The sequence below is a fragment of the Purpureocillium lilacinum genome (assembly GCF_023168085.1).
Source record: "Purpureocillium lilacinum CBS 284.36 DNA, scaffold_5, whole genome shotgun sequence".
NCBI classification, from domain to species: domain Eukaryota; kingdom Fungi; phylum Ascomycota; class Sordariomycetes; order Hypocreales; family Ophiocordycipitaceae; genus Purpureocillium; species Purpureocillium lilacinum.
The window spans coordinates 67,561-95,410 of record NW_027072115.1 but is presented as its reverse complement, the minus strand read 5'-3'; the positions used below and the strand labels follow the sequence as shown (position 1 = coordinate 95,410).

The following is a 27,850-nucleotide window of genomic DNA, read 5'->3' as shown; positions in this document are numbered from 1 at the left end:
TTCGCAGCAAAACTAGTTTGGAATATCTTTCGCAATAAGGCGCAACACAGGCGAGGCTCACTGAACATGGCAACGCCTGATCTTGCTTACTCGAAGCCAAGCCTTGGCCACTCAGGGCCTCCTCCATCGCTGGTCGCACTGCTGGGTGACGAGACCCAGTGTGCGCCAGAACGTTCAGGGCGGTCTGACGGCAACTCAAGCGCTCTTGACCTCGTCGGCCCTCTCGGCCTTCTCGATGATGGGAGGGGGTCGAGGGATCTTCTGGAAGAAGACGTATCGCTTGATGAACCACGGCAGCCATACAGTGGCCTCGTAGTGTATGAACTTCTTCGTTGGAACCGAGAAGACCTCTGGAAGCGACGTCAGCGGGGGTCATGCAACGTCGCGGGGCAGAGGCGATGAAGCCAGGGTGATACTGACGGTCCAGCTCTTCTAGTGTAAGCTGCTTCGTCTCGCGAACGAAGCAGAATATCATTACCCATGCTACCAAGTTTAATCCGGCATAGAAACCGACTGCGTGCGACATCAGCAAGTTTGTCCGCTAGCGAGCAGAAGACCACGGGGCAATTGGAGTGGCAACTCACAAGCACCGGTCGAGGTCATGACTGTCTTCATTCGGGGGAAGGTCAAGCCGAGGATGCCAGCTGCAGCATGCGTCAGAATTGTTGCTCCATGGTTTAGCAGTCTTCGTGTGAATCACTCACCGAAAGTGTTGTTGATGCAGACCGCCCAGGCCATGCCCTGCTCACGCTGGATGGTGGGGAAGACCTCAGCAGAGTATTGGAACGCCACAGGCCCTTCGCCCAACGAGTAGCAAATCGTGAACAGGTAGACAAATCTGGGGCATTGCAATTAGACACCAGCGCCACGGTGGTGGTGACTAGGTTACTCACAGCACTACAGGGCCGATTCGGGCGCCACGAGACCGGAAGTCGTGAGCAGGGTTCTGGTCCTCATCCGTCGGAGCAATGTGATACGCTCCATTCGGCAGCAGCGACAGACCAGCGGCCAAGAGGAAGATGCACATGAGAGGGAAGGTCTTATGCAAGTCAGCCTAGTGGTCGCTTACAACAGATGTGCAAACGTACAATCATGGTCAGGGTTCTCCGGCCCTTGGTGTCAATGAGGAACAGAGTCGGGATGGTCGAGACCACCTGAACGGCGCCGTATCCGAGCGAGGCGTACAGGGCCTCGGTGGCGGTGTAACCCACGCTCTCAAAGATGGACGAGCTGTAAAAGGAAATGACTAGAGCGACCCGTGTCAGCTCTGGCCGCCGTCAATAAGTGCATAGATCTACGGGCCGACTCACTGTTGATGCCGCACATTTGCTGCGCAATCATGACGGTTGAGGCGCCGTAGTTTGCTCGCCTGATTCTGGGCACCGCGAAGCAGTCCCACAGACGGGTGAAATATCCGGAACCGCGGGCCTCCTTCTTTTCTTCCTCGAAAATGACGTACGAGTAATAGAAGTCTCGCGCAGCGATGATGGGGTTGGCTCGCAGACGCAGCATGGAGCGGAAGCCCTTGGCGTGCTGGTTGTGCTTCATGAGCCAACGGGGGGACTCGGGGCAGAAAAAGATGCCGATCATGAGGATGAATGACGGGATAAAGGCCGAGCCGAATTGAAGGCGCCAGGCGATGTCGCCCGTGTCCTTGACGATGACATTGGCGGCGAAACCCAAGAAAATGCCTATACATCAGTCAGACCGGGAGCTGTGCCACGGGCTCGCAGCGGCCGCGATGCACGATGACGAGAGGGTGGCTTACCAGCGACGACCCAGAGCTGCCAGAACATGACCAGGGCACCGCGGGTCCTGTGTGGCGCCATCTCAGCCGAGTAAATCGGCACAGTGGCGTTCTTGGCGCCGATGCCGATACCCATGACGAATCGTGCGGCAAACAGCCCCTGCCACGACTTGGCGAAGGCGGAACCAATTGGCGTGGCTGTCAGGCACGCGGCCGTGATGAAAATCTCACCTCGTCGTCCGAAGTAGTGATTGAGCGGATCGACGATGAAGGCGCCGCTAGAGATTAATCGTGAGCAGGAGCCGGTGAAGAAAGGAGGGCAGCACAGTTACTGCAATTGCGCACTTACATGAGACCGGCCGTGAGGAAGATGATGGAATTGACCAGGCCGACAATCCACTCATCACGGCCTTGCCCGTCGATGCCAAACTCCTGAGGGAAAGATAGGTTGGCGCCGTTGGCTCCAGTCTGATCCCAACCCTGGGTCGCGGCTCCGACCGCACAGAGGCCAATCGAGTACCAGAGCATCTTGGGGCCGTGCCATTTGTGGTCCCTCTCGTAGATAAGTGCATCCTGCTCCTCATTGCTGAGGACGGAGAGCATCTCGAACCTTTCCGGGTCGCGCGCCACCAGGGAGGCCCGCCCGAAGAGCTCGGCGTGCTCCGGCATGCCATGGGACTCGGCAAACGCCTTGGCGTTGAGTACGGTGTCCTCCTCCGAGGTGCGCTGCGGGTTTGAAACAAATCCGGTGAGCTGGCTGTACTCCGACGCTTTATTGGGTCACAGAATGTGCTGGACTAACCTTCAGGGGGTTCTCGATGATGTTGAGAGCGACCGACGAGCGCCGTCGAGGCACATCGGCCGACAATGGGCCATCGCCTTCATGTTTCTGGACATGTTCGTCGCGACTGGACTCGGGGAGATCACTGGACACTTTTTCCGCCGCCATTGTGGGCGTTCTCCAAGGTGCTTTTGCCTGTTGCTTGGAAGTTGGCCCGGAGAACGGGATCGGAACTCTGAAGAGGATGGTAAGTTGGGAGAGAAGTTGAGGTCAAGAAGCGAGGATCCAAGGGAGATTGACAGCCAAGTAAATATCCATAAAACCACCCCTCTCGTCCGAACCCGGGGCCTTGGCAGCTTGGCCGAAACCATGGGCCTTGAGCCGACAACATGGCCAAACGGCCGTCTCCTTGCCATGGACTTACATGGTACTAAGCTTACCATGACGTCTGCGCAAAGCAAACAGTGCACTACCTGACTGGCTCTGATCCTGGTAAGCCGCCGATCGCGCGCTACTATCCGCCGCTGTCCTTTGTCTCTCCACTCAAACGTCGCGGGGGTGGAGTTGAGACTGATTTCGACTCCACCGGGTCAGCACTAGCCGGGTTGCAAAAGCTGCTGCCTGCGGGCCGTGGGCCTCGTCGTGCCGCGGCGGTGCTGCCGATGCGATGGTGATGCTGCATCCGCCTTCGGCTTCGGCTGATGCTGCTGCGCGCGCGCTTGCTCCGGAGCTGGTGAGCGTCCATCATCAGATGATGCCCATGCCGCCGGCCCCCACCGACTTGCTGCGTGCGGGCGGCGAGGGTGGCGGCAATATTTGACGAGGGAGGGATCATTGCCGCACGGTCGTAGTACTGAACGCCCGCGTGCCCGGGCAACGCGACGGCGACATTCGCGTGCGGGAAGCAAGGGGAGGTCAGATGCGGCGCGACTCCGGAATGTCGCGGCGGGACCTTTCTTCTGCTGAACATGCTCGCATCTCTGTTGATCTGGGCCCAGCGGACCATTGTGCCCGTTGTGGCTCTCCCTCCAGAAAGGAAAGGAAAAAGGTTAAATCTTGGGGCGCAACCCCGGTTTCCCCAATTGAGACCCCTCCGCGTGCGTCTACGAATGCGCATCGCTGCTGCGACGGGACATGCCCCCATTCATTAAGCAGAGGGACAAACGACAACCCTGAGGTAGATGACCCAGCACCTCCATGTGCTTGTCTGTACTGTGCAGTACATGCCCTTACCGCCTCCGGAAAGAAATGCATGGTGGAGTGGTGTGGTCATCCTCAAGGCAACAGTTTAACATGCACTAGCTTGTGGAGTTCGCGCGGAGAGCGAAAGGGCCCGTTGTTATACTTTGATGGAGTCCGGGGATGGTCCACATCCCCTCGTGCTGGGGTTTGATGTGGGCGTCAACTTGTCTGAGGTTGTATCGGAGGAGCGCCGGCGTCACCGAAGCTCCTGGGGATTCCGCAAACGGCGCATTTGCGGCTCACACTGCCGGCCGGCAGCAGACCGTCTGCGACAACACAGCTCGCCCAGCCTGCCGCGATCAATCCGCGAGCACATGGCTACTGTATTGTGCGGTAGCAACACAATCTCCACTTGATACAAAGACCAGGAGTGGTGGAGAAGAGGCTGGATCTGCGCCGAGGGCGTCCACAGTTGCTGCCCTGATCGACACTGGTAGCGTTCAAGGGTGCATGGATGGTGGTGGAAGGCATCAAGAAGACTTCCTCGGTGCCTCTCGGGGATCCCCAACATCAGACCGTTCTGACGCCGCTCGCGGCAAAGGGGGAGCAGTGCCATAGCCAAGTCTGTCATTGGCCTTGCACTTCCGCATCGGGTCGTCCCTGCCCTTGGCGGGAAGCACTGCTCGGGTACAGTGCACGAAAACATCAGGTTGATGTAACCGTGGCGACGAATCCAGCTTCCGCATAGTCTGCAACTTCATGCGGCAAGCCCGCCAAGCTCGAAAGCACGTTCGCTCCCTGATGTCACATGTATCACGCCATGTGACGGCGTGCAACTTGCAAAGCTGACATAGCTCTGGCCTGCACATGCCCAGCTGTCTGTTTGCGATTGCGAACGCATCGCACTGCAATGCTGCAAGCGATGGCGGCACTGCAGTTCTACTGTCGCGAATACGCCCTGGTGACCGGGTTGGCATGCCGTCGCCCGTTTGGCAGCGAGCCGACGGCGTCACTTCCAGGCGCAGTCTCTTCGAGCAGGGGCTGCTCAATTGCCGAACAGCAATCTTGGAACGGCCCCGACTGACCAATGCTACCCGCTGACTGCCCAGGCAAGGGGCGCTTCAAGGGCAACTGCCCGTGGCACTAGGCTTGAAAGCTATCGTCACCGCCTGTCCTTGCCTATCCAGTGCCGTCACCACAGAGAAGGACACTCAGCCGCCGTGTAAGCCGAGGGACCTTTTGGAGCTGCAATCAAGCGCTTGTCTATTTTGCATGCATGAAATCTGTCTCTGACTATTTATAGGCGGTCTGTTCAATCCATTTGTGCTGCGTTCCCTCGTGCCTGTCTCAGTCGAACCCATAATGACTCAGTTGCTGTGCGTCTAGCCGAAGAAATTCAGTCTAACCACGCAAACGTCCAATCACCACTGCGCCGCCCTCGCACCTTGTCTCTGATGCCCGAGCCAGCTCGACCCCTCGCACAAATACCATGACCCGTGCGCGACCCTGCCTTGCCTCGTGGTGTCCGAGACCCGTCTTCCCACGTGCGGCCCGTCCATGCGCGAGTGTCCAGAACGCAGATGGTATAGCTTTGCCTCCCTGCACCAGAGTTACTGGAACGTAAAGATGGTCCGGACGGCTGCGTGGTCGGATGGCCATTCGTTGTCGGCCTGGTTAGGCTCAGGGTTGTGCGATCCCCAGACCTGCGAATCCGAGTGGAGGGTGCGAAGGCCCTTCTGGTAGATGAAGTCAATGCGATCGCGAGGCTCTGGGCGGCCAGCGTTGGTTTCTTGGACGGGCGACCAGGTGTTGCTGGGCACCTTGACAGGATCGGGGTAAATCTCGCGGAACGAGTCGCGGAGGCCGGCCTTGATGGGCTCGACAGACGTGGGCCAGTTGAAGGCGCCAACATTGCAGTGCTTCGAGCTCGTTTCCTGTGTCCAGTCCAGGTGCGACGGCGCGTTGAAGTCGCCAGCCAGAACGACAGGCACCCTGTGTGCATTGTTGAGGTGGTACCTCATCTTGTCAATGATTTCACGAATCTGGCTCACGCGCCCGGACTCATTCTCGCGCCTCATGACCTTGTCCATGGCCATCTTGTCGAAGCAGAAGTCATAGGGACCGTAGGGCTTGTGGCTGAGGTGAGCGTTCCAGACAATGACTTCTCTCTTGTTGCCGTCCAGCTCCAGGCGCACGGCTCCAGAAACGCCAGTTGCACTGTAAACCTGGACAATCGGGTACCGGGCAATGATTGCGGCGGTCTTGCCCTGCCAGACGTACCAACCGAGAGCATTTGCCAGGCGAATGCCGCTGTTATCCAAAGTCTCCTGCAGGGCGACGACGTCGGCACCGCTGTTGGCGATGTACTGCACTTGCTTGCGATGAAAGTCCTTAACTTTTGAACCGCCATACCAGAGGTTCAGCGACACAACGCTCAGCTGCTCCACTAGGTCTGCCCCGACAATGTGCACGGGGATGTTGACCTGCAGAACAGCCTTGGAACCATTCTTAACATGTGCCTCAATGGTTACCTTGGACAAGCCACCGGCCTTGGGGGTTCCAAAGAGAGTGCCATCAGAAGTCACCTGGACCCAGTCGTCGCCAGACACTTTGACGAAGTGGGTGGTCTGGTTCTGAGGATTTGCGAGCAGACCATCGATCATCGCCTGAAAGTAGTCACCGACACGGCCGTTGTGAGTGGTAAACTGGGGAACGAGGAACTTGAGCGGGCCGTTGCCGGGGACAACAAAGTCGAGAGGTTCCGCCAGCCATTTGTATCCGTTCTTGGCCATGAAGTACGCCGTGTACTCGCCGGGCTGGAGCTTGTCGGTGGCCATATAGACCTTGCCCTTGGACTTTTCTGCCCATTGCCAGTCCACGGCGTCGTTGACATACTGCTCTTTCTCAGGACCTCCGTAGCTGGCGTAGTAGATACCGATCCAGTTCTGAGCGTCCGGGGTCGGGGTCGAATACTCGAAGATTAACTCCGGCTTGTACTGAACAAAGGAGATAGTACCAGATTTGTCTCTGGTGGAAAGAGCGGCTGCAGAAACAGTTGATCCTGCGAGGGAAATAACGGCAAGAGCCGTGCAAAAGAGAGATGAGAGGTACATAACGGATACGGACGTAGACTTTGTGAACCAGCACGCGGTGTAGCCCATTATGATAATATTAATTAAGGTTGAAGAAGAAAGAGGAAAAGGAAATCGAAGCTTATTGTCTGTCTGCTCATTTTCGACAGAGAAGGCCGACCAGAGGGTTCCTTATATGCCTCCAGATCTATACGCAGCCCGTCTCCAGTCTGTTCTTATTTTCTCTGTATGCAACCTTGATCACGCCTCGTGAATAGATGAGGCAATTCGATCCGTGCGTTGCACGGGGATGGATTCAACTTTGGAGCATGGGCCTGATGGCTTCCGAAGGGGGTTTTTCTGTCACCGTGCCAAGGCTACTGAGACCATCTCGACTTACACCCGGACTGGTCTTTGCATGCGCACGCGCACCCAACAGCTATAAGAAGTGGCCAGCATGATGCGGTCGGCGGGGCACGCTAATCGATCCTGCAGGGCTTTGGACCCGGCCTGCGCGAGTTTCGCCCAGTCCCTCGAGCCAGCCAGTGCCTCAACCCTTTCCGTGCGCGCTGGCCGTCCCGAACCCCTTGGCCCGTACTCTACGTTGGAGCTCATACTGGCGACTCTGCGTTGGTCTTGTCTCTATGGCTGGTTAAAGTGTGCTGGCTGGCCACAGCAGCCTCGGCGGACAGGAGTGTCACACCACCAAGCTTGCGGCATCGTTGGGAGATGGGCCCCATGGGGGAGGGGCAGGGCGCGCAAACTTTCTCGACGGCGCAGCGACGGCGAGACTTCTCCAGTTTGCTATGCCATCTAACAGTGTTCAAAGCTTTCTCCGAACTGTTTCCATCTCAAGTCCAAGGGCTCTCGTCCAGGACGGCGGCTCCGAAGCACAGCCTCCACGGGAGCGGCTGAGACAGATGAGCCGTGTCCTCTGCGGAAACACGTCGCGTGTTCGCATACTCTGCTACTGGAACTGTCTCGGCGAGTAGGGCAAAACAAGAAAGTCATGACGAAAAAAGAACAAGGATTGAAGGAGACAGGGAGGGTCCGACTCGCAAATGCCGCAAAGATCATCTAAAGTCCCGAGCTGTCGGCCGACGCCGCTGTTGCCCAGTGCCAGGAAGGACGGAGCGCAAGCTCACGAAGTGATCTTCTTGGCGATGGTGCACGAAGCGAGCGTCCCCTGCGCAGCGAGCGCCGGATGCGAGCGGGTGCATGTGCGAGGGTGTCGCGGGCAGCCGTTGTAGCTATGCCGGTGGCATGGTCGCCGCCCCGCGGTAGTTGACTTAGTGCTCCCAAGTTCCCGACGACGTCGTCTTTTGTTTTAGCGCTGTATTTGTGAACGCCGTCCCGCCACTGTTGCCAAACAACCCCCACATCAGCCTGCCATGGCCTGAAGCCAAGTTAACATACCTATCGCTCGTGGCCTCCCGGGCCTGTGACCAACATCTTGGCGTGTAAGTGAGGTGTTTAACCCTGCCCAAGTCTTTGCGGCATTCCGTGCTTGATGACAGCGTGGGGTTGTCCGCGACCGGCCCTCGTTGCTGCTCACGGGCTGTGCCGATTGTCGCCGTTGCCCTCGTGCCTGTGCCGCCGAAATACACTCGGGTCGCGGCGAGTTCGCAGCGCAAGCTTAGCAAAAGCATTGTGCCCCTGCACGAGACTCTGGGGACTCTGGCAGGAGCTATGTGAGCCTGCTGGCCGTCACGCCGCAGCTCTCATTCCGCCAGCCAGCGCCGCCGCGAGGAACAATGAGCGGTGGGTGCGCGTGTTCAGCCGCCCGACAGGCCAGGCACTCCTTCGGCTGCTTAGCGAAGTGCCGCCCACATAATGGCACTCCCCAAGGGGCCAGCCCTGGTGTGCTTGGCTATTTATGAACATGCTACAGGGCTCGAGTTCTCACGGGACGCTTGAGGGTCAAAGCCTCGATCCGCGGGGGCTCCGTGACATGTTTGCCAGCCCGGAGCCGTACCCTACCCTGTAGCTGGCAATTTTGCTAGCTAGTAGGCAACAGTTTGTGTACTATCGAGCAGGAAAGCAAAACAAATGGCAAAAGGTGATGCGGAGGCTTACAGTCCTGTCGAAAGCCACAAACTTAACGTTCAATGCTGTGGTGATGAGTCGGGAGCGGATGGAGCAGCTAGTCGGCCCAAAAAGGCAGTTCCGCCCCGATTACGAGCCGAGCTTGCCTCGTCGTGTCGCGACGCTGAGCGGCTTCCCTGTGCCAGTCTGGTTGACGCCAGGAGACATATGCTAGGCCGAAGCGAAGGGCGCGATTCCGACGTATTCGGTGAGAGATCGGAGTCATGTAACGTAGTGTTTGGAAGAGGCGGATGTCCCGCGGTGTTGCTCCGCGACCGCGAAAGCTGTGTTGAGCTCAAGTGATAAATAACGGGCTTATGCCAGGGTTGACGAACAGCCTGATATCGAGACAGCACTCACCCAACACAAGCCAGCTTACAACCTCGTGGCAAGATGGCAGCGCTACGCATCGCATCAGTGCAGTTCGAAAACGCATCGGGCGACAAGACCGCCAACCTCGCCGCAATCCGCCGACTGTCCGCCCAGGCCTCACAGCGCGGCTGCAACGTCGTCGCCTTCCACGAATGCTCCGTCTCGGGCTACACCTTCGCGTCGCGCCTGTCCCGCGATGCGCTCGTCGCTGTCGCCGAGCCCGTCCCTTCGGGCCCCAGCGTGCAGGAGCTGATCGCCATCGCGCGCGACGTCGGCATCGTGGTCTTGGCTGGGCTCTTCGAGCACGACGTGGCGGCGGACAAGATCTACAACACGTACGTCTGCGTCTCGGGCGAGGGCCTGCTGGCGCGCTTCCGCAAGCTGCACCCGTTCATCAGCGCGCACCTCTCAGCGGGCGACGAGCTCGTCGTGTTCGACCTCTTGGGGTGGAGGGCCGGCATTCTCATATGCTACGACAACAACGTGGTCGAGAATGTGCGGGCCACGGCGCTTGCGGGCGCGGAGGTGCTGTTCGCGCCTCACGTCACCATGTGCACGCCATCCACGCGTCCCGGCGCCGGCTTCGTGGACCCCGCGTTGTGGAAAGCCAGAGACACGGATCCAACGACGCTGCGGGCCGAGTTTGAGGGCCTCAAGGGCCGCACCTGGCTGATGAAGTGGCTGCCGGCGCGGGCATACGACAATGCCGTATATGTCGTATTCAGCAACCCGATTGGCATGGACGACGATCAGCTGAAGAACGGACGCTCAATGGTTCTCGACCCGTTTGGGGACGTCTTGGACGAGTGTCAGCAGCTGGGCGAGGACATGGCTGTGGCAACGTGTACGCGCGACAAGCTGCGTCTTGCCGGCGGCTTCAGATATCGCAAGGCCAGACGGCCCGAACTGTACGGGCATGTCATCGCCGCAGCGAACGACTCGCAGCTCAAGGTGGCCTGGATGTAGGCGGTGAATGGGGCGGAAAATAGAGTTGCTGCTTGGTCGATTAAACATGCGTGCCGAAGGCATGAAGTCTGCGGGCGCAGTTCACAGCGGCCGTGAATCAAGTGGCACCAACCCCGCAGTCGCTGGCACGGAGCATGAAGGGAGAAGAGAAGACCGTGAATTGCAATGAACCTTTTGAGCTGTTCACATAATCGAGAAATGCCTTGCTCTCGTGAAAGTCCAGGCATCGCCTGCGCCAAAGCCCATTGAGTGCAATCAGGCACACGCGCCCAGGGATTGATGCTCTAATTGGGCCAGACTGGACGGTGTCACCGTTTCAGGCGAGCGTTCTGCTGTTTCTCACCATGCGCGTAACTTTTCACGGTTCCTAGCTCGGTTGACCTCAATCCCACCAGCTCGCGCAAGCCCTTCAATTGAGATTGGCCGCCACAGAGCACCGTGGCGCTTGCTTGCCCTTCGACTTTGGCAGAGCAAGGTTCGTCGGACCAGGCAGAGCGACTGATCTGCAGCGACTCTTTACGAGAGTGGTTGTTTCTGCCTGACGGTCTGCCAGCATGGCTTTCGACACAGCGGCGGATTGGCCACACATCGGCACTGAGATGCATCGCCAAGCGAATAATTGACCACAACCTGCTTCGTCCGAAGTATAAATATCGAGACCGCGACCACGTCGCCCGGGATAGAAAGCATTGCTCCCAAGCAAGTAAACACTCTCACGACTGCTTTGATCCTCACCATGTCTGCTACTGTCGAAACACCCTTGACCAACAAGGTCAGTCGTCGGCGCCGCAATAAGCACAGGTGGCTTGATTGCTAACTGCTCTTCAGGTCGTGAGCCGCGATGAGTGGCTTGCTGCTCGCCTGGCGCTGCTTGAGAAGGAGAAAGAGCTGACCCGCGCCAACGACGCCCTCGCAGCTGAGCGCCGTTCGCTCCCCATGGTCCAAGTTACCAAGCCATATTCCTTCAAGTCGTCGTCTCAGGCCGACCTCACGCTGGCAGACCTGTTCAACGGCAAGGACCAGCTCATCGTCTACCACTTCATGTTCAGCCCGGACAGCGACTCTGGCTGCCGCGGCTGCACGCACATGGGCGAGTCCCTCCCCGACGTCCGCCACTTGCGCTTTAAAAACACCAACCTCGTGTGCGTGTCGCGCGCGGCGCCCGCCAAGCTGGAGCGCTACAAGGCCCTCGCCGGGTGGACGTTTCCGTGGTACTCGAGCGAGGGCTCCGACTTTAACTACGACTTTTGGGCAACGACGGACGAGGCTCGCGGTGGCGCCCAGCTGCTCAACTTTCGCACCAAGAAGGAGACCGAGGACCGCGGCGGGGGGTGGTATGACGGAGACGTCCCCGGATTCAGCGTGTTCTACAAGGACGGTGACAAGATTTACCACACGTATTCGACGTTTGCGCGCGGCGGCGACAAGCTGATGCCGACGCTCGGGCTACTCGACCTCACGCCCCTGGGCCGACAGATTGGGCCCTGGGGCCCGGCGGAGTTCAAGTTGAAGAGCGAGTATGAGGAGGAGGCTTGACTGACAGTGAGCCGTAGGTATGAAGAGGGCCGTGCTTGCAAGGGAAGTGCTCGACGCTCTGTGTGCCCTGGCCTTGCCACGGTTCTCACGTAAACCCGTACTGGTCCGGAAGCTCTTGCGAACTATTCCATATTCTTATCGATGGACTTGAATGCAACGTCGCCTTGCCTACATGTATCGGCGCCTGTTCGCACCTTCGCTCATCAAATAGTCGACCACTTCCTGTACATGTATGGAAACACACGCACGTACAGCGTGAGCGCAGTAAGCCAAGGTTGTTACGCGCATTCCAGCCCGGCGTCAGCAATTACGCTCTGAGATTGGGCGAATGGGTCCTTGAACTGGTTCTGCCGTGTTCCCGTGGAATACATTGCATGCGCCTTATGAGTGTCGCTTAGGTTGGCCACTGCCCGAATGGTGGAAGAGACCACAGGCGGTGTTGGTTCGAAGTCTACCTTTTACCCGCACGCAGGACCCCGCAGCGGCTGGGCGTGATATCGATTCTCGCTCCGGCATCAGGTCCGGTACAGTACAGTAGACCACCGTACAGTCTACGTTTTGAGATGGGCCAGGGATGGACGGGACGGGGTGGTCGGGCGTCGCCGCGCGTAAACGCCTTTCGCGTTTGCATCGCGTCGCGAGGTTCCTGCGCCGCAATCCGCACGAGCAGAGACTCGCGCCAACCTTGTCCATGCTGGAGAAGGTAATCACTTCAAGAGCCCGCACAGAGCCCGCCGCATCTGCATTCGCGTTGGTGACGACGAAGCCCCGCCGGGACGAAGGCCACAGCAGCCAACGCGCGACCGGGACCAACACACGTATTATTTGTTTGTAAACCATATGTGACTGGGAGGCTGCTTCAAACGCGCCATTGCCTGCCGAATTAGGCAAGTCAATTAACGCCCTGAGTCTGGAGGGACGTGCGTAAGTGGAGGAATCGCCGAACTCCTGCAGTCTGGCCAATACATACAGCCCGGCATCGTCGGCTAGGTAGCATAGGACGCCGGACTGGCTCATCACCCAGTATCCGAAGGACATCGCGGAAACAGCGGCAAGCAGCTTTAAAGGTGGCTATGGGTCACCCAGTTAGGAAGGCGTTCGCTTTTGATCGAGTCACTGCCAAATGGACCAAGGTCGTACGAGGTTTTGACCGTAATGAGCATGAGTAGGCAAGTGTTCCCAGGCTCTGGTGGAGGGACGAACCATAACTTCGCAGAGCATTAAGCCCAGTTCCCGAGCAAGCGGATGCCCGCAGTGCCTCGCTATATAGTAGAGCCAAGCGGCGTGGCCCGTTATGTGCCAGCGTCCGGGCTTGACACAGGAGGCTCCGAAACACTTCCTGCCTTTTGCACTCTTGAGCTGTCGTCGTCACGATGAGGGCTGATTTACTGGTCCCTTCTCTCCTCGTGCTACTTTTGCAGTCCCCCGTCTTAGGAAAGTATACGTCAGAGGCTGAGCAGCTCCGACAGTTCCTACAGGCGAACCACGCGTCGGGATCTCACCACCAACCACCTCAACCACGGTCCCTGCCGAGCTATGACGACTCTTGGACGGTACGGGGTCGGGAAGATCCCGGCCACCGATTTCTGAACAATAAGACGCTGCGTAAGGCATCGCCTTCCACTCAGCTCGGTGATTAAGATGCACACTAACGGGACGAGCTGGTTGTAGCTTTCGCCGTTGATGGAACAAAGATCCCCGAGGTCTCCTTTGACGTTGGTGAATCATATGCTGGCCTCCTGCCCATCAGCAACAAAACCGATGAACAAGACAATTTGTATTTCTGGTTTTTCCCTTCCGTCAGTGAAGAGGCCAAGAACAAGAAGGAAATCGTAATTTGGCTCAATGGCGGTGTAAGTCTCGAAGTTTATTGCCCTCTCTAGGGCTCGGATATTACCCACGGCAGCTAATGTGTCCAGCCCGGCTGCTCATCCCTCATAGGTCTTCTGCAGGAAAATGGGCCTTTCCTTTGGCAGGCGGGAATGACTGCACCGGTGAAGAATCCCTGGAGTTGGCATCTGCTCTCTAACGTCGTCTGGATCGAGCAGCCCGTATCGACCGGCTTCGCCAAAGGCACCCCGACGGTGAGGAACGAAGACGACGTCGCTAGGCAGTTTATGGGCTTTTGGAAGAATTTCATGGACACTTTTGGAATGCAGGGCTATAAGGTATACGTCGTGGCCGAGTCGTACGGCGGCAGGTACGGTCCGTATATCTCCAGCCACTTCATTAACGCCAACGACAGCACGTATTATAATCTTGGCGGGCTGATGATCTACGACGGCCTTATGTTCGACGTGATGGTGCAGCAGTACGCCATTGCAGAGAGCTTCATCGAAGAAAACCGAGTGGTGATGCCCATGAGCGACCAGGTCATGACGTATCTCCGCAATCACTCTGAAGGCTGCGGCTTCCAGGACTATATGAGCAAATATCTAACCTTCCCTCCTTCTGGCCCGGCACCATTATATCCTTCCTGGTTTGAGAAATCGTCCAATGGCCTCTGGGAGATCAAAGAGGGTTGTGGCTCATTATGGGATGAGGGATTCTACAGCATGTTAGAACCCAACCCTTGCTTCAACTTCTACAACATCCCAGATCATTGCCCACTGCCCGCCGACCCTATCGGGGGCTCGGCTCCCTACTTTGACCGCACCGACGTCAAGACGGCCATAAACGCACCCCTCGATGTCTCTTGGTCCGCTTGCGCTTCCCATGACGTTTTCCCACTTGGCGATGCCTCGAGCGCGCCTGGTCTCTACGAGCTGCCCAACGTCATCGACAAGACCAAGAACGTTATCATCGCGCAAGGCGGAATGGACTACATCCTTCCCCCGATAGGAGCTCTCCTGGGCATCCAGAACATGACATGGAAGGCAAGCAGGGGTTCCAGACGCGCCCGACGGATCCATTCTACGTGCCGAAATATTACGAGGGTGCCTACGGCGGGGCGAACTCGTACGGCCAGGACTTCCCTTCAGGGATGGGAGTGATGGGCACCACGCACCACGAGCGAGGCCTCATCTTTGTCGTCACGCAGCTGGCAGGCCATCAGGGTCCGGGGTATGCCCCGGCCCCGGCGCTGCGGCAGCTCGAGAAGCTCCTGGGGAGGGTGCACAGCTTGAGTGATACGCAACCCTTTACGATTCCCGCGCTCCGCAACATCCCCCAGAACGACAAGCCGCTGGGCAAGGGGACGTGGCTGTTTCCGTGTTTCGGTAAGGGTTGCTGAGCTTCCTGCAGAATGACGTGAGGGGACGCGGGTGATCATGTCCAGCAACATGCCCCATGTCACTGTGGGAAGTTGCGGCTGGCCAGCGCCTCGAGTCAGGTATTCTGCAAGAGGTCTGTAAAGGGAAGGGAAAGTGAATTTGCATGAAGTAATCACGTCAATTCGTTTTTGCGTTATTGTATGTTCCAAGATCATTTGTGCACAAGGCCCCCCAAGGTCCAATTTTCGTATGTCCAAGCATGTCCTCTTACGCCTCTCCAAATGTCGCTAGCGACGCGGGTTGGGTCTTTGGCCGCGGCGGTCACATCATCAGTCAAGAACAGGCAGAAGGCCCTCCTCCTGGGCCTCCTTGACGGCCTTTTCGTATCTCGCAACGGCCTCCTTGTAGGCGCGGTCAACTTCCTCCTGCTCCTCCCGCTTGGTAGCGTCGCCGCCGCCAAACCTGCGCACGGCTTCGTAGTACACGTCAGCCAGGGCCTGGCAGGCCCCCTTGGCCGACACACCCTGGCACTGGTAGTACAGACTGGAGAGAAGGCGAAGCGAGTCAGTCAAGGCGGGACGCATTCGAGGCCCTCCCGCACGCGGGTGGAGGACCTTGCTCAGTCTTCGGAACGAAGTAGGCTGGGACTTACTCGGTCTTGAAGTTGAGGTCAATCTTGGCCTTCGCGGCCTTGGTGAAGCGAGCCTGGGCGCGGTAGTTCTGGTAGCCAAAGTCATGGCGGTGGCATCCAGGCAGGAAGGGGAAGCCGAAAGGGTTGTCCGGGGAGCTGGTGCAGCCATCCGAGGACCAGTCCAACGTGGCCGGGTCCTTCTTGTTGCGACGGGCCGTGAACTGGGGGAGCGTCAGGCTGAAGAGGAGCTGGTCGGTGACGGCATTGGAGCTCTGTCGCTCGGCGATGCTCGTCGTCGCATCGGCGACAGGCGCGGCGATGGCGACAGAGGCCAGAGCAAGGACAGCCGCGTGGAACTTCATGATGGCGAAACGAGGCGATGAAAAGAGGTGCCGAGTTTCAAGGGAGGCGGGAAGGGAGATTTCTAGGCGTGCTCCAGGACCAGCGACGCCAGCTGAGACAATGGGATCACAACTGGCATCTTATACTCGGACGGCCTGCTTGGCAAGGGCTGTCCATGTCCATGACCACAAGGTCAGCTCGGCAGCCAAGTCAAGCCGCTAGTCCTGCAGAACATGACGCCCGCCCGCGGACGAGGTTTCCGGAAGTAGAAGAAGACAGGCACGCAGTTGAGCGCGGTGTCGTCGTGCTGCGTCTAGCTTGGCGCACCGCTTTGGCAGCCGTTCGTGGGAAGCGTGCGGTGATTGGAGCCCCCCGGCCTGGCCAAGCAGACCACCTGCCCCTCCCTCGCCTTTCCATTTGCCGAGTCTAACGCACGGGGCGGAATGCCGCGCGGAGAGGCTGCGCAGGTGGGCTCGGTTCGGGCTGCGGGCTGCGGAGAGGGCGAGTCGGCAGCGGGCCGTGCCAAGACGGGCCTACATCTCGGGATTGGGCAGGTGCGTAACGATGCTCAAGAGTAAGCCCGCTGCTGAAGGATTCACCGCATTTCACCGTTTGCCCCGCGGCGCGTGGGAAGTGGGAATGGAGCGGCAACCCTTCCCCGCACGCACCAGACGACGCTCCCCTGGGTTGGGGGCGCCGGGTTGCCAATCAGCCCAGCGCATGGGCATGGCGCTGCGTCGACGTTGCTTGTCTTCCGACAAGGTCGGCGTTGCGCCTACTGTAAGCTCATTATCGCACAAAGCTCGGTAGCAATCATGTGGGCTGTCAGGTACAGGGGAGCCCGTGGGTTGGTTTGTTCACCCAGCTGGTCGGCGCCGTTTCAATACGAGCGAACGCCTCTTGTTTGGGCACCTGCCGTCTCGCTCCTGCCAGGCGGCAGCACCGCGCAGTCAGCGATCGGCTGCGCGCGGTTTCCTGTCGCGTCATGGATGGCCACGTCCCGGGAAGCGAGAGGCCTTCCGTCAGACAAACGCACCAGACACCTGATCTCCAAGCGGCAGGATCATGCCGGACGAAGCAACTGGACGCTCTTCGTCGCAGTCAGTCCCAGTTCCATCCGCCTCGAGCTCATCACGAGCGGTGACAATGGTTGGTTTCTGTTCCTCGAGCGTGACGCCCGTCAGTGGCAACATCAACGTAGCTCCGTGCCCCAGAACGCCAGGCAGGGCGGCGATCGGAAGTTTGCAACTTCAAGCTGAACTTGTCGGGCGAGCCCCGCCGACTAGAGTTGCACGAGGAATAAGCCGAACACGTCGGTTGCCTCTCCTCACAATCCCATTGCTCCGTTGTGTAAAAGCTGAACGCGAAGCCTCATGCCATTCTCTCTGGCAAAGTTTGCTTCGATCCATGTTCCGGCTGCATCGTTCCCATGTAAACATTGAAGGAAGAGTTCTAGAAGCCATGTGTAAGGTCGGATGCGCGCGGATGGAAACAATTGCCTTCTCCGTCATGTTTGCGTCAAGTTCCGGCCCCTTCAATTGAAACTTGATGAGTCCTGCTCGCCAACGTTGGATTTGGAAGCCTTGTCGCGAGGGACCAGAGTGCGCGATGGCTGTGAATAAAGACGGACCACGGCACCCGATGTCGACGAAACCATCCGACTACTCATCAAGATATCGCTCATCTGTTAACTGCCTGGCTAGCCACCTGACCCTCAGCCTTGTACATTGGCCATCGGCGCTGTTGGCTGTCCGTTTCCTCCATCTTGTTGATCATCTGGCTTGTCCGTTTCGTCTAACATTTCGACCAACTTCTCCACGCCAGAGTCCAACCTTCAAATACGCGTGTGCTTCCGCCTTGGAGAGCTAGCTGGCGGCATTGTCGTTGGTATGCCAGTTAAAAGGTTTCGACAACGAGTCAGACTTGGTGAGTGTTCTCTCCACCTCCATCTCCACTCTGTCCATAGCGGCACTACAGACAGCAGTTATCACAGGCTCACGCTGACACTGATCTATCTTACAGACTGGCCCAGGTGTAAGTGAGCCAATGACACCGTTTAAAATGGCACCATGCGCCGTCTGACAGCTTATTCCTTACAGGTCGTCCTCGCCTTCTGCATCAATGCTGCTGTCACTGTTTGTCTTGCGGGCTATGTCTACCTTTTTGCGGAAGGTACATATCTCGAAAGATGGGGCGGCACTACCGTCGATTATCTCTCTCGGCGACTTACGCACCGGGCAATTGCAATGACTCGCACCCTGATTTCAAGGATCCTCACGCGCCTTGCTTTCTTTCGATCTATTGGAACCATTGGCCGACCGTCTTGGGACTATCGGATGCGACTCCGAAAACCTGCCCTTCAGGCTATCTGCCATAACCTTGGAGACACACAGCTATTAACTGGCACCTCCATTCTTCTTGCTCTTGTCTTGAGGAGTCGGCATGTCTCGCAATATCAGTACTATGTCGGGTCCCATCTCGCAGTCTTATCGCTAGTATCGCACCAGGCCACTTGTCTCATGATCGCGGACAAGCTCGAAAAGATGTCTCTCTCAATGCGCATATGGCGGTTCTTCTGGACCTTGGCACTTTCTGCGATCGTTGCCTTTTCTATTTCAACTCGTTCGGAAGTGGATCCCAGTCCTTGGGTGAGTCAGTAGCCCATTCGATCAGAAACCTTGTCCGTCATGGCTATACTCCAACCTCGGCTGTAGCTGCTTCGATTTCACTGTCGGTGCTGCTCTGGACGATGTGTTGCAACCTAATCCTGTTCTTCCCTGGTGTCGCGAGCTGTCAAATCGCCCAAATGCCAACGGAATGGACACGGCGTCTTTTAGGGGCTATAGCCAGGCTGCGTTATACACAGCCAACTTCGCCTCTTCACCGACTAAGGAACTGCCTTTTATCCTTGATGATTGCTTCCATTCTCGTCGTTAGGGAGATCTTGTTTTCACACGCCATTAGCTTAATGCGCGTTTGGGCAATGTTTGCCATCTCGATTTGGATATTTCTGTGGCCGCACAGAAGCACCAACCTGCATTCGAGATCGAGTACTCAGACGACTACCGAGACAATGTCGAAGGCGACGACATGTGGGAATTTGGTCAAATTCTGCCTCTTCTACTCCTGGTGTTGCCACTGACGTCGTTCTTGGACGAATCGTTGAGTTCGTTGACCCTGGTTGTCGGGTTGTTTGTCCCGGGCGTGACGCCGCGTGCTAATGACGCATAGAACCGAATCCACACTGCCGCAGCGCTGAACATTCTGGCGCGGAGAGTCATCCTCTGCAAGATGTCATTGTTGACGAGGACCGCCCTCGACGTGGAGTCACTCGTCAGTCAGCGCATGATGAAGAATTTCTGGGGCAAGAGTACGTCGTCCTAGCTGAGACCGAGAGCCGTCGCTTGGATGCTCAAGAGCCTCGCGAAGTCGTTCAGGTGCATCCCGATGGTGGAAATGCGCTTGAAGCATCTGGTGATGGTGATGACGTGGAGGCTGCGATCCTTCGGAGTGAATGGTTCAGGTGGTGTCTCATTAACCCTAAACCCTTTAACAGAAGCAGGCATAACCTTACAGAGGGAATTATGAGAGACTACGAGGTCCACGTCAAGACTTACTACCACCCCCTTCAGCTCTATTGACTCCGGTTACTAAAATAGATAACTAATAGGCGATACTAACGGCATGCCGGTGACTTCGGGTCCAGTATGGGGCATCACGCCTTGCAAGCACCGTTGCAATAGTTGCTCTCGCCGTACTGCTGGACTGTGATGTATCCTTCGTGGCCATCCTTGCCCACTGGATGTCTCCCGCAGTTTGTGCATTTTTTTGCGAGTTCTTTGAAGAGCCTCTTCGCATCTGCACCTGTCATGTATGGCACCTTGATGTCCTCGAAGTAGAGACAAGTGCCGAAGCTTCCCTCCCTCTCAGCAGCATCGCATACAATATGCTGGTCTTTCTTGAAATGTGCATCGTCTTTGACATCATTGATGTACTTGGCAATATTGGTTACCCCGCCCTTTTTAACCTTAATACGACAGCCCCCCGTCATATATGCGTAACAGAGATTGAGGTCTTCAAAATTAGGCACCTTGAGAGATTCTGCAATACCGCATGCGAGCGTAGCGACAAGGACTGCGTGAAACCGCATCTATGAGCACATTAGCCTGAGACATCCTATGTGACTGCTCGATCTTGATGAGATACCTCTCCAAGTGTTAGGCGCAATGAGCTTTTTGCTTGGTTTAGCGTCGACTATGACGTTATATGTTTCCGCGTGTGATCGTATTGCCCTAGTATCGGTCTGTAGGGCAACTTATATATACATATATCACGCACTCAGTTAGCGGAAACAACGAGCGCGGGCACTATAATGAGTCTCTATAGTGGATGTATTCTTTTAATAGAGAAATGGGTATCAGACTTCACTGCGTAATCACTATGTTACTGCCTCAACTTGAAACAGTGTTTGTTTCGCTATTAACCGCGCGACTTAGCCCGAGCGCTATAATGAGACGTGCCTTACGCTAAATGATCCATCAATAACTCCTCTCATGGCGCCGTGTTATAGCTTATGCTCAAGTGTCGTAGCAGCTAATAGGTTTTGTAGAGCCTCCTCATCGAGCGGAGAGGATGTTACTATATTGTCTATATTATTGCGTTTCATTTCCAACACTAATTAACGCAGCTGCCTCGGGTTCGTCACCCACTGGGCGTCTTATCCCGCGCCCATGCGACGACTTACGTCCGGCTGAGAATAGGGTTCTCGAGCTACTGTAATGCTTCGTCAAGAGTTCATATAAGCGCTTACAGAGCGATGAAAGTTTAGCGCGACGATGCGCGCCCGGAAAGAGGAGGACTTCTTATATAACTCCTCCTTATAGCTAATATATACGTAGCGCCGTTAAGGCGACGGTAGTAGGTGAGGACTAAAGCCTAAGCATCGATAACTATTATTTTCCTTTCTATAGTCGAAAGTAGCTCCTTCCCTCATTATAGTCGGAGGCTTGCCTAGTAACCTTGATTCATACCATTCGAGAGCAAGGATAACTTTTCATAGGGGCTTTAAAGAGTCTGATGTTTTTATTAAGATAAACCATTTCATAGTTTTATTGCCCTTCTAACTTCACCTTTCGCGGATATAGTTACCAGATCGCGTACCCTACCGAATAGAGCGCCCGTACAGAGAGCTTTTACTTATTTTAGTGTTGCCGCCCGTAGGAATATTCGATATAGGATCCTATTTATTTATATCGGCATGAAGGTATGATTTATAACGGTAGCACTCTCGATCGACGCAAGTACGGGGGCATTCCATGAAAAGTATTCCCTGAACAGCAATACGCATTACTGCGTTATGGTGCCTGGAGGCAAAACAGTGGGTGCTGCGCCGCGGACCGTGTGACTTGGCTCGAGCCCAGCAATGAGGCATGCCTTGCGTTAAGTGAAGTAAGTAAAGTGACTTGAGTTTGACCGTTGCTGTCAGAAAATTGTTAGGCGAGATCAAGGCATTCTAGGGCTATGGGTTCGAGGACTCTGATGGTACCGCGTTGTGGCTTATGCTCAGGTGTGTCATGACAGCCCCGGGGTTGTATCGCAAGCCGCGCATCATCAAGAGCCTGCGCGTCGTCTCAATACCGTGCCCGCTTTCATGTGTCAGTACGTTGCGTCGAAACGCTAGATGGGGAGCTTGCACCGCGTCGCGTCCTGGCCACTCCGTCAGCTCTCCGCCTGGCGGTGGAGCGTTTATGTGGTAGAGTTCAACTTCCGCCCCAGACACGATCCATGAGCCATTGTCGAGGATGTCAATATCTTTATCGATATTATTGCGTTTCATTCCCAACGCCAACACACGCACTTGCCTCGGGTTCGTCACCCACGGGGTATTTTATGCTGCGCTGCTGCATGTCAGTGCCTGTTTCAAGCGTCACTTCGACGCGCGTGGGCTTGATATGTCAGATGCTTCGTGCAGCCAACATCACTGCGAAGCCGACAGCCTGGCGCGAGCCCCGTACGACCGCCTCACGCATTCTGCTATGCCAGCGCGCCGCCCCATGCGCCCCGCGGGTGGTCATGCGGCCCCAACCAGCACCCAATACCAAATGCCTGGCAGACGTTGGCCTCAAGTCGGTGTGAGTGATGAGCATGCACGATGGGTTTTGTTGTGCGAGCAATGCAGTTGAATCGAGGTCCATGTCCATGTCACTCACTTGTCGGCGCTCCAGACACAGGCACTTCGCACTAGCAATTTATGATCGCAGAGGTTATCGAGGGTGCGCATCAGGTGCGAACATTGACATGTACATGAAAGCACGCATCGCGTAATATATTCGCTATCATAAAGGCGTAAACTAAGGCTCCGGGGCGACATGGGCCAGCACGTGTTTGGTGAATTGCATGCGCAGGCGCATCGTCGCGCCCGCTGAGCCATGGTGCTCCGAATCGAATGGAGCCCTGCGTCGGCGGACCTGGCAAGTCCCCTGACGGCACCGCCGCCCTCGGCGCGAGCATGTGAGGCGCGCAAGGGCTGGGGGCAAGGGTATCTTAATCTGAGTGTGCGTGGGCTTGGAGCAGAGGGTCGCAGAATTGTTGGTGAAGGGGAAGGGTTTGTATCCGAGCGCGCGGGATGCGAGGAGCACCGGGTATCCAAACGGCGCTTCGGGGTCGACGAGCCGAAGGGCTCAGGTCAGCCAGCCGATGACGAGGCCGCAGACGAAGAGGGCCCAGGCGGCGGGCTGGGCCCAGCCGCCGTTGCTGACCATGGCCATTACGGGGGGGACCATGACCATGACGGACGAGGGCTGGCGGAGGGGCGCATATTGGGTGGCGGCGGCGGCGCCGGAATCCTGGTCGGGAGACGTGGTGTCGGGGGCGGACGAGTCGGAGACGGCGCGGACCTTGTCGCCGGTGGGGTAGCGGATGTTGAAGACGGGGGCGCCGGTGTACTTGACGGTGAGGCCGAGCTGGTGGGAGCACTTGGGCTGGTTGGCGTTGGGCCAGTCGAGGGTGCACTCCTCGTCGCGGCCCCAGGCGCAGACGGAGTCGACGATGTTGTAGAGGAGGTAGTTGTCGGCGACCCAGCTGCCCGTCTGGTTGAGGCAGGAGGAGAGGAAATTCATGCTGTTGGAGGCGCTGAGAGGCAGCTTGCCGCCGTCGGTGCGGATGAGCTTGCTGCACTTGGAGGGGTCGACCGTCTCGTACTGCATGGGGACGCCGCCGCCGCTGACGGGCTTGTCGGTGGCCGAGTGGCCCGTGTAGAGGTAGTTCCAGGCATCGTAGCTGATGTCGTGAGCGCCGCCCGAGGTGTCGATGCGCAGCAGGTACAGCTGGCGGTCCTCGTAGGTCAGCGAGATGCAGAGGTTGGTGCAGTCGACGGCGCCGGGCCAGTAGGCGACGCGGTTGGTGTTGATCTTGCAGCCGAGGACGCCGACCGACGACGAGTAGCTGTCGTGGGGGGTGGCCCAGACGGCGCCGCCGTCGCTGGCGCCGCGTTCCTGCAGCGGTTCGCGGGGAGGCGGCGCTGCGGCGGCGGGCTGCGCGAGGAGGGCGACGAGGACGAGCTGGAGGAGGGAGAGGAGGAGGAGGAGGCGAGGCGAGGCCAAGGAGCGTCGGGTTGCGGACACGGCCATGGCGGGTAGCGGGCGGTGGTGCTGGCGGGAATGAGCGACTGACTGGGTGGACGGCGGGCGGGCGAGACACGCGTGCGCAGATGGCGATGGCCTGTCGCGCAAAGGAGTGGACGATTTTGTTGCAGGTGCTGTCGCAGTTCAAATCTCAAGAGAGCGATTGCGGGCGGCGACGACGACGGCGCGAAGAGAGCGGCGCGCGACGTGCATCGTCATGCACGCGGAAGGGAGCGTCTGGCGTCGATGATGCGCGGATGAGGAGATGAGGGCGACCGAGAGACGGAGAGGAAAAAACCTTCACTCCCAGCAGGAGGCGCCCAATCGGCGAGGCGCGTCCATATATGCCGCCGGCGGTGGGTGGTGGTGTCGCGAGAGTTGGGGCGAACGGCGGCGAGGAGAGGGAAAGGGGGTCCTGGGGAGACAAAGAGGTGAGATCCATGCAGACCCTGGCTCGTGGAAGACACATGGCGGCGATGCCCCTTGTGGCCTAGCGCAGCCTGTCCTGAATGGGCTGGGCTGTCAGGCACCAGGCACGGGCGACAGGCACAGGGCGGTGGAGGAGCCCGTGGACGACCCGACGGACGGGACGGCACCGCTGGAGCGTCGGCTTGGACCCTTACAGGGGCGCTTTGGCCGCTGGCGGGCCTGAGGTACAGTGGCGTACCACTGACGGGGCGAGCGCACCTCAGCTGAGGTGCACCCGCCCTCAGTTCCTTAACAGCGTCCCCGCCACCGAGGCGCTCTCTCCTGGGTGCCCGCTCGTCGGTTGCCAGACCCGGCTAACATCCAGCACACCACCACCCGCCAGCTGTCGACCCAAAACTCTTCAGCGCCCAGCTGTCGGCGCTGTCGTTTGACGTTTTGCCTCCACCACCATCCATCGCCCATCGACATCGCCCATCGCCATCGCGGCTCCGCCGTCGCCCGTGTCCGAAACACTCATGGTACCAACGTCACTTGCAAAATCATGATCGCTGGAAACGAGCGCAAATCCCCATGGCGACCGGCGGGCGTCGCTTATTCACCACCAGTGCACGGCGGCGCCGCCCAACCAACCTTTGACCGTCCCCGCCAACATGGGAGGTGCCCCCTTTGGAATTGCCGATTTCCCGTCGCTACGGAAGCGAACGCTCGACCAAACTCGAAATGCTCGACGCAACAATTTCCGCGAGGACGGCACTGTTGAGAGGATCGACCAGCCAGGGCGAGGTTTGCGACCCAGTGAGTCCCATAAAATGTAGTCTGGCTCCTTTGGCCCGTGCCGTAGGGTGCAGCCGTCCGAGTCGAGACCTGCGAAGCACTTATCCGTCGGCCATGGAAAGAGGAGGCGCCCGCCGCAGCCCAAGTGCCCGGCAAGAGGGCGAGGCGCCGGGGGCGCGAGATGGGTGGCTGTGCAAGTAGCCCATGGACTACCTGGCTTCGCCAGCTCGAGCTTCATGGCTCTTGTCAGGCAACCAGCGTCTGGGCGTCCTTCAATGTTGGCTACCAGACGGCATGTGGCTTTGCAGGCAGAGCCACCGACTGTCTCGGCAGTCGGCCGTTGTCATGGCGCAGATTGTGACGATCCGTCGACCACATCGCCCACCTTCTCTCTCCGGCCGCCCCCTATTGCATGTATCAGGTTCATTATTGGCATTCGCTGATCCTCCCGAGACCTCCGCTACGGCTGTCGTGATCTTGCATCAGGCGCTGCGAACGGCGGTAGCCAGCCCGGTCATCCGGTCGTCTCTCGGCATACGGCCATCATGGATGACGTTGGGGTGGCAGTGGGGGTCCCGGATTAGATGCGTCCACCATGCCTACTCGCCCGCAGGGCCGACATGTGCGTTACTTACCTGACGGGACAGAGTGGCGCGAAACAAGATTGAAGCTGCGCGCCCACCGGGAAGCCATGCCGAGACAAGGGCTGGAGCTCATCGCCGCTCGACTGGAATGATGGACCCTCATCCACGTGGTGGCGTCCCTCCCGACTCCCAAGCGGACGTTCTCCGCGCCTTGTCGAGCCTGTCGCGGCCTGAGCTTGGCATCGCAGCGTCTCAATCATCGCTACATCCAAGTTCATACATGTCCTCACGTTACCTGTATCTGCCGCGAATGCATGTGCCGTGCAGGCGGTGCGCCACCCTCACCATCAATGCTGAACTCAGAGTGGTCGACTACATTGCCGCGCCATGAGCGCAATCGCTCGAGAATTGCCGTCTTGGTTGAACCTCCAGGGGGCTAGTTGCGCAGAAGGACGCTCGAGCGTGTCCGGACAGCGGCTCCTCTCTGGTCACATCCCAGAGATTTGACAGCCCGCTGCCACCACTGGTAGTCATTTGCGTTGCTGAGGCCGCCCGAGAATCTTGATTCGGATCGGCCTTTTACGGTACGGGACCCTCCTCCTTGACTTCACGGCAGTGGCCTGATGGTTCAACTCGGGGCACATGCCAGCGTGGAGGGTAATTTGAGCATCCCCAACCGCCAAATCGTGTCTTGAATTGACATAGCCGCACACTTTTACCGTCCGGCTTTGCCCTTGCCAAACAACCCTGCGGTTTTGGCAATCCACCTGGAAGCGAAATACATTTTACTTTCGTTCTTTGCCGACGTTCGGTCAGTCGCCGCGGATGCGGTTGTACCCCTCGACGCGTAGCCGGATCTGCTCCTCGCGCTCCGCGGCCGTGACAAAGCGCGTCTCCGGGGGCAAGACATCGCGTATCCCGGCAATGGGCACCACGGAGGATTGTACCTTGATACCGTGCTCGGTGCCGTTTCTAGGCAGCCCTTGCCAGCGACCCATGATGAGGCCCTGGGGGTGGGACGTTATGTTGAGCCAGTTGTACGTCCCCGGGTCCTTTGCAGAGATGACAAAAGTATACGTTCCATCGTTGTTCGCGGCAGCCTGCTTGTTGTTGAAGCTCACGATGCTGTTCCATGGCGAGTGCGTGACCATTCCGAGCGAGTAGATTGGGAGCACCCAGTAGGTCGAGAGGCCCTTGTCGAACGAAATGACCAGAGCTTGGTCATCTTTCAGGTTAAAGTGTGCGAATGAGCTTGCCTGTGTCGTCAGGGTGCCGAGCGTCTGCGATTGACTCGGGTCTTCAATCTTATTCACCGGATGCAGCAGCGTCTTGAACCCCAAGGCCCCGACGTCGTAGAAGAAGATTGATTCAGCCAGGTTTGCCCTGGCCTTCCGGACAATGTCATCCTTGGTGACAGGCGCCGCGTCGTGGTCTCCTACCACTTCAACGGTGAGGTCGTCGGGCGTTTCCACGGCCCAATCGCCGATGTTGTTGCGAACGAAAAGCTGAACAGCGCTCCCGTCGCTTTGGATATAGTTATTCTCGGAAGACTTGGCGGACTTGATTCGGATCGTATACGTCCCATCGTCTCGGACGACGAGGTCCTCGCCCAGCAAAGACGCAACTGTCCCTTGGGAGTTTGGGTTGCTGATGAGCGAAAATGTCACGTCGCTCGGCCCCGGGGCCGCTCGGCGGCCGTGAACGAGGTACTCGTAGCGGTCGCTGATTGGGATGGTGCGGTAGACGCAATCCGGATTGTCGTACGAGTATCGCCCGCCCGGTACCGACAGCCCGAGCGATCGAATGACTCGCGGCGGCTGGTTGGCGGAGTAGACTTTGGGATACGCCGGGTCATTATTGACGGCCTTTTGGATGGCGCTGAAGACGAGTTCATCAACCGCCACGTCGATGTCCTTGCTGACCGACTCGTCGATGGACTTTCCGCGAAGCTTGAGCGTCCCAACAATTGTGTTGCGCGCCGTCCAGCGCAGGGCCTTGAAGCTGTTGTCCCGATTGATCTCAACCGCGAGCGCGTCTAGACGTACTTGATCTTCGGTGTCGAGCGGGTTTCGCGCCGAAACAATGGTGCTCAGGCCCGCCGCCGTTGCCAGGAATGAGAAGCGCATGTTAGCTGCGTCGGCCCGACCCGCTGTCTTGGTGTGTCGCAGCGAAGGATGGTGGGTGTCTGCGACAGCCAATCCATCTTTCGCCAAAGGCAGTGCTCACCATGTGTGTTTTAAATCGACGATAGACATGCTATTGCGTGCTGCTTCGTCCGTACGAGGGTGCCAGGTTTCGCCGGTTTAAGCGATCTTCGCGCCATGCCCGACGACGATGTCGTGCTCACATTTGCCCTGTCGCTCCTCGCTTAGAGCCATTCTCCACCGTCTGCTGCTGTCGGGACGAATCAAGGCGTGGTCCGCATGGCCGATCGCATGACATTTGAGCTGTTCCGGCGGACACACTTAAACTCCGGCGATTGGAGGCGTCCGGAGAAGGAGTGGTATCATCCCCGA

General features: G+C 57.9%; 8 protein-coding genes across 8 annotated transcripts; 3 read left to right on the top strand and 5 right to left on the bottom strand.

The window, feature by feature from the left end:
- Positions 1-195: 195 nt before the first annotated feature.
- Positions 196-2,696, bottom strand: PLICBS_006606 (uncharacterized protein; the record flags this gene model as incomplete). Its single annotated transcript, XM_018327587.2, has 10 exons — positions 196-350; positions 421-513; positions 585-644; positions 705-838; positions 894-1,039; positions 1,089-1,246; positions 1,311-1,691; positions 1,769-2,025; positions 2,097-2,473; positions 2,550-2,696. The coding sequence occupies 10 exons, from the start codon at positions 2,694-2,696 to the stop codon at positions 196-198; spliced, it is 1,908 nt and encodes a 635-aa protein (XP_018173770.2).
- Positions 2,697-5,320: 2,624 nt separating this feature from the next.
- On the bottom strand, positions 5,321-6,871 carry PLICBS_006605 (uncharacterized protein; the record flags this gene model as incomplete). The annotated part of the gene is made up of 1 exon (XM_018327586.2): positions 5,321-6,871. One exon carries the CDS (start codon positions 6,869-6,871, stop codon positions 5,321-5,323), a length of 1,551 nt encoding a protein of 516 aa, XP_018173769.2.
- Positions 6,872-9,259: 2,388 nt separating this feature from the next.
- PLICBS_006604 (uncharacterized protein) lies at positions 9,260-10,204 on the top strand (the record flags this gene model as incomplete). The annotated part of the gene is made up of 1 exon (XM_018327585.2): positions 9,260-10,204. One exon carries the CDS (start codon positions 9,260-9,262, stop codon positions 10,202-10,204), a length of 945 nt encoding a protein of 314 aa, XP_018173768.2.
- Positions 10,205-10,940: 736 nt separating this feature from the next.
- Positions 10,941-11,740, top strand: PLICBS_006603 (uncharacterized protein; the record flags this gene model as incomplete). Its single annotated transcript, XM_018327584.2, has 2 exons — positions 10,941-10,976; positions 11,033-11,740. 2 exons carry the CDS (start codon positions 10,941-10,943, stop codon positions 11,738-11,740), a joined length of 744 nt encoding a protein of 247 aa, XP_018173767.1.
- Positions 11,741-13,113: 1,373 nt separating this feature from the next.
- Positions 13,114-14,972, top strand: PLICBS_006602 (uncharacterized protein; the record flags this gene model as incomplete). Its single annotated transcript, XM_065601006.1, has 4 exons — positions 13,114-13,345; positions 13,412-13,593; positions 13,660-14,535; positions 14,625-14,972. 4 exons carry the CDS (start codon positions 13,114-13,116, stop codon positions 14,970-14,972), a joined length of 1,638 nt encoding a protein of 545 aa, XP_065457078.1.
- A 309-nt stretch (positions 14,973-15,281) lies between these two features.
- PLICBS_006601 (uncharacterized protein) lies at positions 15,282-15,945 on the bottom strand (the record flags this gene model as incomplete). The annotated part of the gene is made up of 2 exons (XM_018327582.2): positions 15,282-15,495; positions 15,605-15,945. 2 exons carry the CDS (start codon positions 15,943-15,945, stop codon positions 15,282-15,284), a joined length of 555 nt encoding a protein of 184 aa, XP_018173765.2.
- A 6,660-nt stretch (positions 15,946-22,605) lies between these two features.
- On the bottom strand, positions 22,606-23,553 carry PLICBS_006600 (uncharacterized protein; the record flags this gene model as incomplete). The annotated part of the gene is made up of 1 exon (XM_018327581.2): positions 22,606-23,553. The coding sequence occupies one exon, from the start codon at positions 23,551-23,553 to the stop codon at positions 22,606-22,608; it is 948 nt and encodes a 315-aa protein (XP_018173764.2).
- A 2,593-nt stretch (positions 23,554-26,146) lies between these two features.
- PLICBS_006599 (uncharacterized protein) lies at positions 26,147-27,460 on the bottom strand (the record flags this gene model as incomplete). The annotated part of the gene is made up of 1 exon (XM_018327579.2): positions 26,147-27,460. One exon carries the CDS (start codon positions 27,458-27,460, stop codon positions 26,147-26,149), a length of 1,314 nt encoding a protein of 437 aa, XP_018173762.2.
- Between the last annotated feature and the right edge of the window lie 390 nt (positions 27,461-27,850).